We start from the raw sequence: 14182 nt of genomic DNA on the forward strand, positions 1-14182 counted from the left end.
AGGGAAGGTTTCAGGTGTTAAGATTGAGGTTTAGAGATATGAGAGGTTTGGGGGAGGTGGGGCTCCTCAGATCCAGGAATGAGGGCAGCAGGAGGCAGGAAGCCTCTGGAAGGGAAGCTGAGGCTTGAGCCTGTGACAGGCAAGGCAGGCCCAGGCTTCCTGGCAGAACAGGGTCTTGTGCGGAATCAGAGTCAGGGTTGCCTCAGGTCTGTGTTTTCCTGGTGGCCGGACTCACTGGCTAGGCTGGAGGAGATGGCCACTGAGTTGGTCACACCCATTTAGACTCTTGGCTTCCAACAAAAGCCCTGTAGAAACCACTGATGTACAGGGGTACAGGGAGCAGCTGCCAGGCCCCTGAGCTGCACACACTGTAACATGAGGGCTACAATCACCCCCTGAACCCCACTGTCAGAACTGCGGGCAGGCAAGGCCCTCAGCGGGAGCCTCCAGGTTCCTTCTATTAAGGAGGCCTGTGAGTCAAACTGGGAGGTTTAAAACGACTCTCCCCTCAAGATAGGAATTCGCTGAAAGCCCCCACAAAAGAAAACAAATACAAAAACGGGGGTAGTGGCGCACTCCCGTGGCTGGCCTGAATGGAGGCACTCTGGTAGGTCATTTCTGGGAACCCAGCCCTCCAGCTCCAAGCCCTTTCTAAGTTCTGCCAGTCACGCCCCCCAGGCCCCTGAGCCCCGTGCCCAGCTGCTGCCCACTGTTTACCTTAGTTCAGATGCAAGTTTTACTTTCTCTTCGAATAAAAGCAAAATCCTAAAGTCTGGTGCTTTCCTTCGTACAGATGCCGCAGATTCATCTTCTTCCGAAGGTCAAAGCGTTCAGCAGGCCTGACCACTCGTGAGGCCAGTAGATTTTCCTGGTTGATAGGTATTACACGTGGCCCACCTGGGCCCTGCCCCAATTTCCAATCTCCAGGGGGAAAGGCTGGAGAAATTGCATCTTCAACAACCACTCCAGGTGAATTCGATGATGAGGCAAGGAAGGCCTGGGTAACGTAGGTGTAGATTAGAACCCCTCTGGTTTGCTAACGAGATAGTATGGGGTCCTGCATCCATTTCTAGATAAGGTTCTGGCTAAATTATTCCAGATGCATCCCTAGGGGGTCCCACAGAGTGCAGCTTCTCTCTAGCACCCACTCCCCCTTCTCTGTGGGGAGAAACAATTCAAAGACAACCAGGGCCAAGGCACCAAGAGTCTGTGGGAAGAGTCACTAAGGCGAGAGGCAGCCTGGGGAGCCCAGGGGATGGCCCACTGGCGACGGATATTTTTCCATTGACGTTTTTGTTTTTTTAGAGAGAGTGGGAGGGGGACGAGACACATGGATATGAGAGAAACGAGATATGTGCCCTTGACCAGAACTGAACCTGCAATCCTTCAGTCCGTGGGCTGAGGCTGTAACCACTGAGTAAACTGGCTAGGGCTCCACTGCTTTTTAATAGAAAGCTTTAGGCAAGTTACTTCACCCTCGTGGAAGCTCTATTCTGCAGACTGGGGTTAACACCACCCACTGCCAACTTGTTGCCCTGAAGTGAAATGACAAAAGGCCTGTTTGGTACTTATTAGGTAAGTAATAACCTGTTTAAATCAGGCACAGGCAGAGAAAACTGCTGCTCTGAAGAGAAACTAGCAGTGCCTTTGCAGGAAAGGGCTGCCATTTTATTAACAAGATTCCATTCAACAGCTGCTGCACCACTTTCTACAACACAGTTCAACCTGTTGCAAGTACTAGGTGCCTTGGCTGAAAGCAGCCAGTTTATGACTGAGCTGCAAGCAGTTAACACGTAGCTCATAAACTCCTGCAAGAGAGAAACCTCAGGAATATCACACGTCGAATGCTGCTGGAACTCTAATAAAGGAGGAATTAGAGAGGAAACTGGTTTGAAAACTAGACTGAAAAAAGAGGAAGGGCTGGCATGTGTCAAGGGCCCCCTCTAGCGGAGCTGGAAATAATTGAGATATAGGCTATTGGGAGAAAAAATAGCGGCACAGACAAAACTGAAGAAAGCATCAACCTTACTAACCTTTGCAGTCATCATTTCTAATTCTGAGATGCTATGATAGATTCCTGTTTGAAAACCTCTTCTAGCAAAAGCGGGTGCCTTAGAGATGACACAATTCTTTACTAGGTGACATGTTAACTGCCTCTCAGACCTGAGTCCCAAATGATTTGGCTTTACACCATGTCCTTCAAGTTAAATTTTCTGTTGTGGTTTTCATCTCACTATATATATATATATATATATATATACTTCCATGTTTCCAGTCTTTGTAAACCATTTTTTTTTTTTATCCTCACCTAAGGATATGCTTAGAGAGAGGGGAGCAAGGAGAGAAACACTGATGTAAGAGAATATCAATTGGTTGCCTCCTGTTCACAGCCCAATTGAGGATCAAACCAGAAACTTAGTTATGGGTGAGTCAGGGTGTGCCCTGACTAGAAATCAAACCCACAACCTTTCAGAATACGGGATGACGCTCCCATTAACTGAGCCACACCAGCCAGGACAATAACCATTATTTTTAATGGCTGAATAATTGTAGACTTAACTGATGAGGCTAGAGCAGAACTTGGTATCACTGTACACTTGAATGTTTTATATAATCAGCACGCCAGGCATTGGTCTGACCCACACAGAATCCATAAAAAATGACATTCAAATGCTAATGTTCTCTTCGCAGTGGACTTCTACCCACTGATGCAATGACTTGAGAGAGTAAATATATCCATGCTCTCCCTGCAAACCTAATCTCTGTGCTGCCTCATCTTCCTGCAGCTACTGGCTGCCACAAGGGCTGTTACACCCAGGAGACTCTCTGTCTCTAGGAAGGGGAGACTGAGTGCCACACGGTGGCAGATTTATGGAGCAACTCTGGCATCTTCCAGGCAGAAGACTGGCAGCCAGTCCCCCTAGGACATTGAGACAAGTGACCTGCACCAAAATAGGTGAGGTCTGAAGAAAAAGGGGGAGGGTGGGGAGAGTGAAGAGGTAAAGAAAACGAACGAACGATGGTGTCTCACCCATAAACTGTTACTCTAACACAGAGGATCAACCAACACGGTACAAACACAACACTACATCTCCCCCATTTTCATAGTTCACCAGGGAGAACAAAGACCTAACCTGTCAAGGAGTCCCCTCTACTCAACGCAGGAAAGCCTGGGCTTCATTCTGGCTCTACCAGTTATTAACCCTTTGAGTGCCAACCAATATCCTAGGAACTATGCTAAAATTGCCAAGACATTTTTGCTGATTTAACAGTTTAGGAAAAAAATTATGAATCGCAAGTAAATAAAGTTACATATTCAAAAGCTCAAGGAAACCTTTACTACATTGACATATTTAGCAACATCATCATCATTAATAAAAGCAGACTTAGAACTGGATGCCATTTCAAAGCTTTGATAGCGCTCCCAGCACTTTTGGCGAAAGACAGGAGGAGCGTGATCGCGCTCCCTGGCACTCTAGGGGTTAAGCTGTGCGTGCTCACTTTGTCATTACCTGGGCAAATTTCCTTAACTATAAAATAAAAGTCTTAAACTAAAAAAAAAAAATCCTGTATCTCTGGATCCTATGTGTAAGGGCTTGAAACTTTTAGCTTAGAGCATGTTGACCAAAAAAGCTTTATTTAAGAAGAGGAAATGCCTTACAAAATCCGAGTTCCTGCCAAACTAAGATTCCTTCTAGAGAGGTATCTGAATCAACCCACTTTATCAAGAATTATTTAATGAGGCCAAAAGAAAGGCCACACCACACCTCTAAGCAGTAGACCACTGAAATAGATTCTGTCATTTTTCACAGAGGAAAAGCGATACCTGCTTCTCCCAAAAGTATGAAACTACGGAACAAGGGTATCTCTATTGCTTCATCTTCACAGAAAAGCAGAGGGTAATTTCTACCTAATGACATATAATTTCAAAAGAAATCCTCAAATAAAGAAGGAAAGACATTCCTAGTTTCTTGGTAGTAGGTGAACACGTTGCTGTCACAGTTTTAACTGCGTTAGTGTGCCTCTGTTTTCCATTTGCTCTTCCCCTGTTGAATATGCAAATTCAAATTACTTATTCATGTTCTAGGATAAGAGGATATATGCCTGAGTAAAGGTGAAGAAAGATAAAGAATGTCATTGCTACTATAAAAATTCCTTGACAGTGAACACTTTCTGCTCCACTCTGGCAAGCGTCCCGGCAGCATGATGCCACTCCCAGGGTAAGGTGACCATTTGCTGGGTGACAGAAATCTTAATGTTTGCTTTTCCTCAGCACTGGATTCTCTCTTTGTGGGAACTGAAGAAAAGTGCTAGTCCTCTACCCTGAGAGTTGTTATGAGAGAAACTCCATTTAAGAATGAACTAAATGTTTTTGAAGTCAGGGTTGTTATTGCTTAAATACTTAAAAAAGAAATTCTCCAAAATTCATCTTATACCTTTTCTATACTTCTATTATATGACTATTATACCACTAGTCATGTTTCTCTAAATTGCATCGTTTTCTTTAAAATTAGTACTTTACTTATTTTGACAAAATGCTTAACCCATTTTTGCTAATCATCCCATATTTTATTTTATTTTTATTTTTTTAATATTTTATTCATTTTTTTACAGAGAGGAAGGGAGAGAGATAGAGAGTTAGAAACATCAATGAGAGAGAAACATCGATCAGCTGCCTCCTGCACATCTCCTACTGGGGATGTGCCCGCAACCTAAGTACATGCCCTTGACCGGAATCGAACCTGGGACCTTTCAGTCCGCAGGCCAATGCTCTATCCACTGAGCCAAACCGGTTTTGGCGTATTTATTTTTTAAATATATTTTTATTGATTTCAGAGAGGGAGATAGAAACATCAATGATACAGAAAATCAATGACTGGCTGCCTCCTGCATACCCCACACTGGGTATTGAGCCCACAAGCCGGGCATGTGCCCTGACAGGGAATAGAACTGTGACCTCCTGGTTCATAGGTTGACACTCAACCACTGAGGCACGCCAACTAGGCCATATTTTTTTTTTGAAGTTGCAAAAAGCTTTATAAATGTTACTCTTAAAACCACATTCCCAAGTTCTATTAAATAGATTGCCATCTTAAGTTAAAAATAATTTTTAAAGGACTGTTATGAGTTTAAAGCAGGGGTTCTGTCTGGTTTGGCTTAGTGCATAGAGTGTTTGCCTGCAGACCAAAGAGTACCAGGTTCGGTTCTGCTCAAGGGCCCGTACCTTGGCTGCAGGCTCCTCCCCAGCCTGGGCTCTGGTCAGGGCTTGTGCAGGAGGCAATCATCAATGTGTTTCTCTAACATCGATATTTCTTTCTGTCTTTCCCTCTCTCTAAAAATCAGTGGAAAAATATCCTATGGTGAGGATTAACAAAAAAAATCAATAATAATAATAAATATAGCAGGGGTTCTAACCCTCACTGAGAGTCAGAATCACCTGGGGGAATTCAGAATTGAAGTGACCAGGACACCATCCCGTTAGGATTTTGATCCAACTGGAATAGGGACAGATTCCCACAGTGTTACATTTTTAAAAGCTTCCTCCATGAATTTAGACATGCAGCTTAGATTAGGAACCATTGATATAATTCAACAGAATATGAAACTATTTTTTAAATCTTCTTTTAGGTGAAAACAGACCTTTTCTTACGCACAATAAAACATAGATATTTAAGAAATATTTGTTTCTAATTGTACAACTATAAATGAAGCCACATAAAACACAAAATTTTAAAAGCAAAATTAGGTCATAAAACCAATTATTTAATTATAAAAAAAGAGGCAATATAATTGATAAAATAATTAGGAAAAGATATTTAGCATGTTTCAAAGATTTAAAACAGTAACAGGACACTTTACAAAAAGTTGTGTGGGAAATAAAATTCTTAAACTATACATAGAAATGTAACATTACAGAGTATCTTATAAAATACAATGACAGAAATATAAAAGGACAGTGTGTGCTCTAAATCTGAAAACTATTAATGACGACCAGATATTTAAGTTTAAATTTACAGTTCCTGGGAATGAGAATCATAATACTATACATATCTTCCAAACCAGTGGGCAACAGTTTCCAATTAACCATGAGTGGTATCATCTTCTACAAAGTCTTTGGCCATCTCTGCTGTGATTACATCGATATGACTAACCTGAAGAATAAATGCCAAAAATTAAATCTGTTAAATCTTAAAGAAATATGTCAGTGTTCCCACTGTACAGGGTAATAGTTAAAATATACAGCCTATTACTTGTAAGTTTTACATATCAAGTCAAATGATTGATTCTAAAACAAAGACTGGTAAAACCTTTATTTATAATGGTGTTTGTTCAATGTGTGAGTTTAAAAATATTCTGCCTTTTAATGCTCTGAAGATATGGACAAGAACTTATGCCTAAGTATTCTTTTGCTGTTTCAGAGAACATAAAGGCTTATTAAAACACCAAGAAAAACGGTCCAGCCAAATATAAATCAATGTACATAACAGTTAAAGACTTCACTAAGAAGCACTGAATGACTAGATAGGAAGATATTGTCTCTTAATGCCAATGGAAAAAAAATCAGTGCAGTGAATGCCACAAAAAAACTGCTAAATCTCCTGGGCACTTTAAGTAAAGTTTTTTCTTTACAAAGACATCATCAGATAAGGAAAACTTTCTAAGATTTCTTTCATGACTTAAGTAACACAAAATAAGAATTCTACAAATATAATGGATTAAATACTACATAAACTTAAACTTCATGTAAAAAAAAAATTACCTTATTTCTGAATTTTACACCATAGAATTTGTCAGCTGACTCAAGCAGTTCAGGCCTAAAAGTAGTTGTAATAAATTGAGCATGTACAGCAAGTTCCATAATCATATCTGTTAAAAAAAAAAAAAAAAAGTAATTTAATAAGACCCTTTTCTTAGATCTTAAAATTTAAAATGCAACTATCTTTACTCTTACTTAATATTCAAAACAGCCTGTGACTCTATTTTTATGCATATACCTACAAAAATTACCACCTTAATTTCTTAAATTAGAAATAAATCTTTAACCCCAATATTTTAGTTCCAGGATATAAAGTCGCAGTAACTTCTAACACAGCATTAGAAATAATGTGAGAGCAAGACGCCTTTCCCCTGCTACCACTCCCAAAGATATATTTTTTTTAAATTGACCTTACTGGTGTTTTTAATTTATTGATTTTTTTTTTTTTAGAGTGAGTAAGACAGAAAGAAACATCACTTCGTTGTTCCACTCATTCATGCACTCACTAGTTATCTCTTGTATGTGCTCTGACCAGGAATCAAGCCCATAATCCTGGCACATGAGCTTCTAACCAACTGAGCTAGCCTGCCAGGGCTTTCCCAAAGATCTTCTGAACTTACTAAAGATCAAATACAGATTCTTTAACCACATAATCAACAATGTGGTTGAAACTACATTGAAATAAACATTGAAATACAAGTTTTAAAATGAGCAACTTCTACATTAAAAAGTTTGACTCAAGCCGTAACCGGTTTGGCTCGGTGGATAGAGCGTCAGCCTGCGGACTGAAGGGTCCCGGGTTCGATTCCGGTCAGGGGCATGTACCTTGGTTGCGGGCACATCCCCGGTAGGGGGTGTGCAGGAGGCAGCTGATCGATGTTTCTCTCTCATCGATGTTTCTAACTCTCTATCCCTCTTCCTTCCTCTCTCTAAAAAATCAATAAAATATATATTTAAAAAAATAAAAAATAAAAAATAAAAATAAAAAGTTTGACTCAAGTAGAATTTTCTTTTTTTTATTGATTTTTGGAGCAAAGAAGGGAGAGAGGGAGAGAGAAAGAGAGAGATTGACTGGTTGCCTCCTACATGCGCCCTCAGACTGGGCATTGAACTGCAACGTAGGTATGTGCCCTGACTGGGAATCAAACCCGAAACCTTTTGGTGTTTGGGACAATGCTCCAACAAATTGAGCCACACTAGCCAGGGCAGTAGGATTTTCAATTGATTCAAAAAATTACATCTTTCTCACAGAACTTTGCAAAGAAGTCTAATGTTAAATTTTAAAAACCTATTAAATTTTATTTACTAGTACATATCCTATCTAGTAACCCCAAATCTCTCAGGCAACAAGAAATCACTATAAAAAAGTTAAGCTATCATTTAGAGCATGTTCTCATTGCTAAGTGTAAAACCAAAACTGTACCTGACACAGCCTTTCTGTGCTGAGCATCCAGAGCCTGGTCAATCTCATCAAACAAGTAAAAAGGAGCTGGGTCACATTTCTGAATGGCAAAAATGAGAGCAAGAGCTACCAAGGATTTCTGTCCACCTGAAAGCTGTTGCATTTCCCTCATTTCACCTTGTTTTCCTGTAAATGACACCTAAGAAAACATTTGAGTCAATATCTTAAAGGGGTATGAATACAATCACCTCTTCAAATTAAATTGCATACAATGCATCTACTTAGATTTGCAAAATATTTACAAATTACACTATGATAATTACTGAGGAAAACTGGATGTAAAAACATTTACCCTGATTCCAACTCCAGTGAACTGGTCAACTGATGGGACACTACTTTGTGACCCAGAACCCCTCTCACTTTCACCACTCCCTTCTCCTTCATCCTGAGACTGGCTGCCCTCAACATCTCCTTTCTTCATCACCAAAGTAGCTTTGCCACCAGGTACCAGCTTCTGAAATACTTCACTGAAGTTCTTGGATACCTTAAAATAAATGGATAGATAGATATATAAGGTTGCGTGTCAATTCAAATATAAATGTTGCTTATATGGAACTATACATATTACTGCTTAAAACAAACACAAGTATGTAAAAGCAATCAGAAGTATTTTTTTAATATGCATTTTTTTAATTGGCTTTTTTTAGAGGGAGGGAGAGAAGAGGAGGGGGGGGAGAGAGAGAGAGAGAGAGAGAGAGAGAGAGAGAGAGAGAGAAAGAGAAAGAGATCTATTTGTTGTTCCACTTATTTATGTATTCATTGGTTGATTCTTGTACATCCCGACTGGGGATGAACCCAAAACCTTGGTGAGTGGGAACAATGCTCTATGCTACCCAGTCAGGGCCAGAAGTATTTTTTTTTTAAGAACAATAACAGATGTGATTCTTTTAAAAACTGTGCAACCTTGGCCAGTGCTGTGGCTCGTTTGGCTGGTTGTCAACCTGTGCACCAAAAGGTTGACAGTTTAATTCTCGGTCAGGGTATGTGCCCTGATTGTGGACTCAATCCCAGGTGACAGGTGTGCAGGAGGCAGTTGAGAGATGTTTCATTCTCATATTGATGTTTCTCTCTCTCCCCTCCTATCTCTCTAAAAAATACAATGAAAGAACTGTAATCTTTAAAAAAAAGAAAACAGCTGTGTAAAACATTCTAGTTAAAATGCTAGCAACTTATATGCTGAATTTATTCACATGTATTAGATCCAACTATCAGTGGGTAAAAAATTCTTATAAACTGAAAAATAAACTGAATGATAGCTGGAGCTTCTGTCATGTATATTTATTTACTACTAAAAGAAACACCACCCTAGCCGGCTTGTCTCAGTGGATAGAGCAGTCAGCCCTTGGACTGAAGGGTCTCCGGTTCTATTCCAGTCAAGGGCACAATACCTCGGTTGCAGGCTCAATTCCTGGCCCCAGTCAGGGTGCATGCGAGAGGCAATCAATGTGTCTCTCTAACATACATGTTTCTCTCTGTCTCTCTCCCTCCTGTCCCCTCTCTCTGGGGGAGGAAAAAAAAAAGGAAACATACCTGTTTGAAAGTTAACTGAATAGCTTCATATTTTCGAAGTTCGAGTACATTCATCAATTCCATGATTGATTTGTACCCCCTATCCAATTCTTCTTGTCGCTTTATTAACTTTTCCTTTTGCTCAGAGAAATTTACAAACTGGTCTAAAGCTTTTTTGTTAACATGACTGTACTTCTTCAATTCTGTGTTGCACTGTTCAAGTTTTCGAAACAACTATAAGGAGGAAAAAAATGTATACGTAAATTCATATACAGGAAAATTTGCAATAAGATTTCAAATTTAAAACCAACTAGATTTACCTGTTTGAGACTCAGTGTTTGGTATTTTTCAAATGCTTCCTGGGGAAGTGATCCAAGTTCTCGAATTTTCTTCATACATTCTTCTTTCTTCTTCAGTAGCATGCCTTGTCGATTTGTCATCTTTTCTAGTTCTTTAGTATCATGATTTATAGCATCCATGTGTTCTTTTTCCATATTTTTCCAGCGCTCCATATTCTTCTGAAGTTCCTTAATTCCAGCTTCTGTTTTATCAATGGAATTGTCCAAATCTGAAATGGGGGGAAAAAACAAATTAAGCCATAATACCTATTTTACAGACAGAATGTTATTTGATCAAAGGTTTTATTTTAATGGTCAAATCTATCAAAATAAATAGGCTTTTTCATGTTTGTTTAAATTTTACTGTGAAAAATTCATAAAACATTGAATTCAGGATAAATTAAAAGTTTACATGAGAATCATAAGTATAGTTTTTATTATTTAGTGTTTACCTTTAGAAAAAACTAAAAAATAATTTTATACTCATGAAGTAGGCGATAAGAAAATTGATTCAGTTATTTCATACTTTTCTCAATAAAATTAACAATTTACGATCTCAAAATAGTCACAAATATTTCAATAAAACAAAGATTACTATCTATAATCAACACCCTGAACTCTGTTCACTATAGACTGTTTATGATGACGGAAAACAAAAAACCATTACTAGATAATTTTGCCTTTTTGAATGTTTCATTTTGTAGTAAACAATGTTATGAGTAAGCTAAATTTAACTAAAATACCTAAAAAAAATTTTACTAAACAATAATCTACCTTCTGATCGTGCCATAGTATCTTTTACTCTTTTATTGATGGCTTCAAGTTCTGAGGTTGTAGCAGTGAGAACAGTACCCCCCTCTGTCTCTCTCAGTTCATTCAGTTCCTGCAACACAAAAGGAACTTATGAGCATTCATCCACAAAATATGAATGTTAGTTTCAAAATATTATGACTATCAACAGTTTCTATAGCTGTTATGTTTGAATAAATATTCAGCAAACAAAAAAACATACTTTATACAATTGCAAAGACTTAAAGTACCATTACAAGGGGGGAAAAGTAATGATACAATTACTAAAAAATTTCTCCACATCTACCTTCTACTGATTAAATATTAGTAACTTTTATTGAGTACCTAGATTGTGCCAGAATACAAATACAAAACAGTATTAGACAGGACTGAAACTGAAGCTTAGAAATATTAAATGATTTATCCAAGATCATACACCAAGTGGCAATGCTAGGCAGGTGGTCACACTGCTAGTTTTTGGTCCCCAAAGTCCAAGTTCTCAAACAGAACCTCTTATATGCACCTTCAAATAGTTGTGGTCATCAAGGAACTCCCAAAAAAGAACATACCTGTTCTACTTGGTCCAAGCGTTTTCTCAAATTCTCATTGAGGTAAGTCTCTACTCGAGTAATAATACCTTCTAATTTAATTCTTTCATTCAGCAACTGTCTGTTTTCCTAAAAGAAAAGAAAATTATTTATCTACATAGGCATGTACATTTCACACACAGGAATGCCATTAATTTGCTGTCATCGCCATTACTTGTGTTCAATTGAGCATTATGGAGTTTTATATAGGGTGTCCCAAAATTCACGCAAGATTTGAATTTTGCGTGAGCATTAACAACAACAAAAAATAAAAGCCTAATTTTACTTGGTTTATTGAATCAGATTCTAATATCTGTTGCCCTTTGATTTCAATCCCTTCAATTTGATAAGCATTACCAAGTACCAATTATGGCCCAGGAGCAGGGACAATGAAGACCAATGAAGCCCACAGCTTTGCGTATGTGCCAGCAAAGCCGTGGAGGCCATTTACCCGATGTGCTATTCCATACATAACCCTATACTGTATACTTTATCAATCAATAAAAAAAATTACAATTTTTAATTATAAACCTCTGTTTTCTATCAAAATTACTTCTTGCATGAATTTTGGGACACCTTATATCATTCCAAAGATGTTTTCTTCATTTTCTGTCTTCAAATGCTAGGTTTTTGTGCCTGGTTCTTTTTGTAAGCATGCTACCAAAAATGTTTTTCTTTTCCTGCTTTTAAATTTTTGGACTTAATATTGTTTAAATCTCTGTTTCAATAATAAAATGTTACTAAAATGTTTAATTCAAATAATATTGAATAGGTAAAGATGGTCATATCAATAAATATGGCAAAGGTAACAAGTCAAACCTTACTAGTGATAAATATGCACTAAATAAGATAGAATAAAATGAAGATTTCTTGTATAATCCTAACATATACAGAATGGTTTAGGAAAACTTATTAACCCTTTGCACTCCGAACCATTCTGGACATTGGCTACCAGCTACTCGACGCTACTTTGCGGCGGAAACGTGCATTTACAGACCCTCGTATTATTTAGTATAATTTTGGAACCAAGTAACGTATTATAATGATATTGGACTTATATGAATTGGGTGACATCGAGGAATGTATATTTGCAAAAAAAACAATATTTTATTGTTTATAATTTTGTACAGTATGATAAGTTTTGTAACACTCCCCAATATGCATTGCAGGCTGATTAGTGCATGTTTGACAGTAATAAGTGGTTTGACGCCTGCCACCAGGTGTTTTCCTGTTAGTACACACAATGCAGTCCCGTTTTCTTTGTCCCACATCGGGAATATGTAGTTTATTGTTTAATCCGACACAAAACCTGCTGACATTTCTTGTATATATCTTAGTAATTTTACGATATTTTGATTTAATTTCTTGTGCCATTTCAAGATAAAACTTCAGGGAAACATGCATGTCTCAAAAAGTTGCGTTGAAATAACTCAATTCCCCGTAATCACTAATAAACTGCAATGTCCCCTGAGAGGGGACATCCGAGTGATATGCTAGAATTCCGATGTCCCCTGAGAAGGGACAGCGGAGTGCAAAGGGTTAAAATCTTATTTTATTTACTTTTATGGGTAAGTCCAAGTGTCATTTTTACATTTTTTCAATAATCTTTCGCATTTCTTTATTAGCAAGAAAGATACTTTCCACAGTAACAGTTACCAACAATTATTTTTCCTGTCAATTGTACTTGCCTGCTGAAGTTGACGAATTTCATCATTCAGTGCATCTACTCTCTTCTGATCTTCCAGACTAAGTTGGGAAAGCAAATCAGTTCCCAGCTCTGCTTTTAATGATTCTCTGGTGGACTCCATAGCATGCAAACTTGCCTCCAAACTTTGTAAGCTACGTTGCTATAAGACAGATAATTCATTTATTAACAAAGGTATTAGTTACTGTATAACTTATAATAGTAAAAAGTTGGTAACAATCTACATTTGATATTAAAGTGAGCTAAGAATCATATCAACTCAAATTAACTATTAGGTATCCATTACATTTGCTAATTAGAACTATGTAGCAATAATATTCATGATGCAATACCATTGGGCTGTGTGGAATACCATATCCCATATCAGGCTATATAAAAATCTTCACATATATTCATAAGAATCAAAAATAGTTGCTAGAATATATTAGGGTAGAATAATTGTGGGTAATTTTTAGAAAAAAAAATTTGTATTAGTACTGATGTACCAAATTAATAGTTTTGTCAAACAGCTTCACGTTTATAAATTCAATATATATTTTCACTGTAACAGCAGTTACAATTTGCTTTCTACTCATTTTAATACTCAAAACAAAATTCAATCAAATATTCAAATAACTCCATAAATAGTACTTTACAGACAAAAATGGTAAATTACAAATTAATTACCATCAGACAGTACTATTATGCCATAGTTCAAAATGCCTATTTGTTGAATGAATTTGGAAAATCTGAATGTGGGCTAGGAAAAGAGACTTCGGGTACCTTTGGGTAATAAGTGTGGATAACCTATTTAACATGGTCCACCCAATTCTATATAATGAAAACATCTATAATAAAAGGCATACTTACGAACCTTTGGCATAAAAGTTTTTTCTGACTGCTGCCTCTTCTCTTTTAGCATCTTCATTTCTGATAATATGCTATCTCGAGATGCTTTAAATTTCCTTTGCTGGGTCTCTATCTGCTGCATTTGGTTCATCAACTGGTCAATTTCATTATTAATCCATATGCAAGGCTAAGGAAAATTCTCTCCAA

At 37.7% G+C, this 14182-nt stretch overlaps 1 protein-coding gene across 1 annotated transcript in view; it reads right to left on the reverse strand.

Moving 5' to 3' along the window:
- Positions 1-4569: 4569 nt before the first annotated feature.
- Positions 4570-14182, reverse strand: part of SMC3 (structural maintenance of chromosomes 3) — a 31228-nt gene continuing 21615 nt past the window's right edge. Inside the window, exons 20-29 of the mRNA XM_070432307.1 lie at positions 14001-14152; positions 13131-13289; positions 11425-11532; positions 10841-10949; positions 10049-10296; positions 9750-9962; positions 8512-8703; positions 8181-8358; positions 6761-6867; positions 4570-6152 (exon numbers count right to left, since the gene is read on the reverse strand). Coding sequence (XP_070288408.1) covers positions 6081-6152; positions 6761-6867; positions 8181-8358; positions 8512-8703; positions 9750-9962; positions 10049-10296; positions 10841-10949; positions 11425-11532; positions 13131-13289; positions 14001-14152 — 1538 coding nt within the window. The 3' untranslated portion in view covers positions 4570-6080. The remainder of the gene's footprint in view (positions 6153-6760; positions 6868-8180; positions 8359-8511; positions 8704-9749; positions 9963-10048; positions 10297-10840; positions 10950-11424; positions 11533-13130; positions 13290-14000; positions 14153-14182) is intronic.

The sequence above is a fragment of the Myotis yumanensis genome, unplaced genomic scaffold (genome assembly GCF_028538775.1).
Source record: "Myotis yumanensis isolate MYYU_CA2020_CCGP unplaced genomic scaffold, mMyoYum1.0.hap1 SCAF_13, whole genome shotgun sequence".
NCBI lineage: Eukaryota > Metazoa > Chordata > Mammalia > Chiroptera > Vespertilionidae > Myotis > Myotis yumanensis.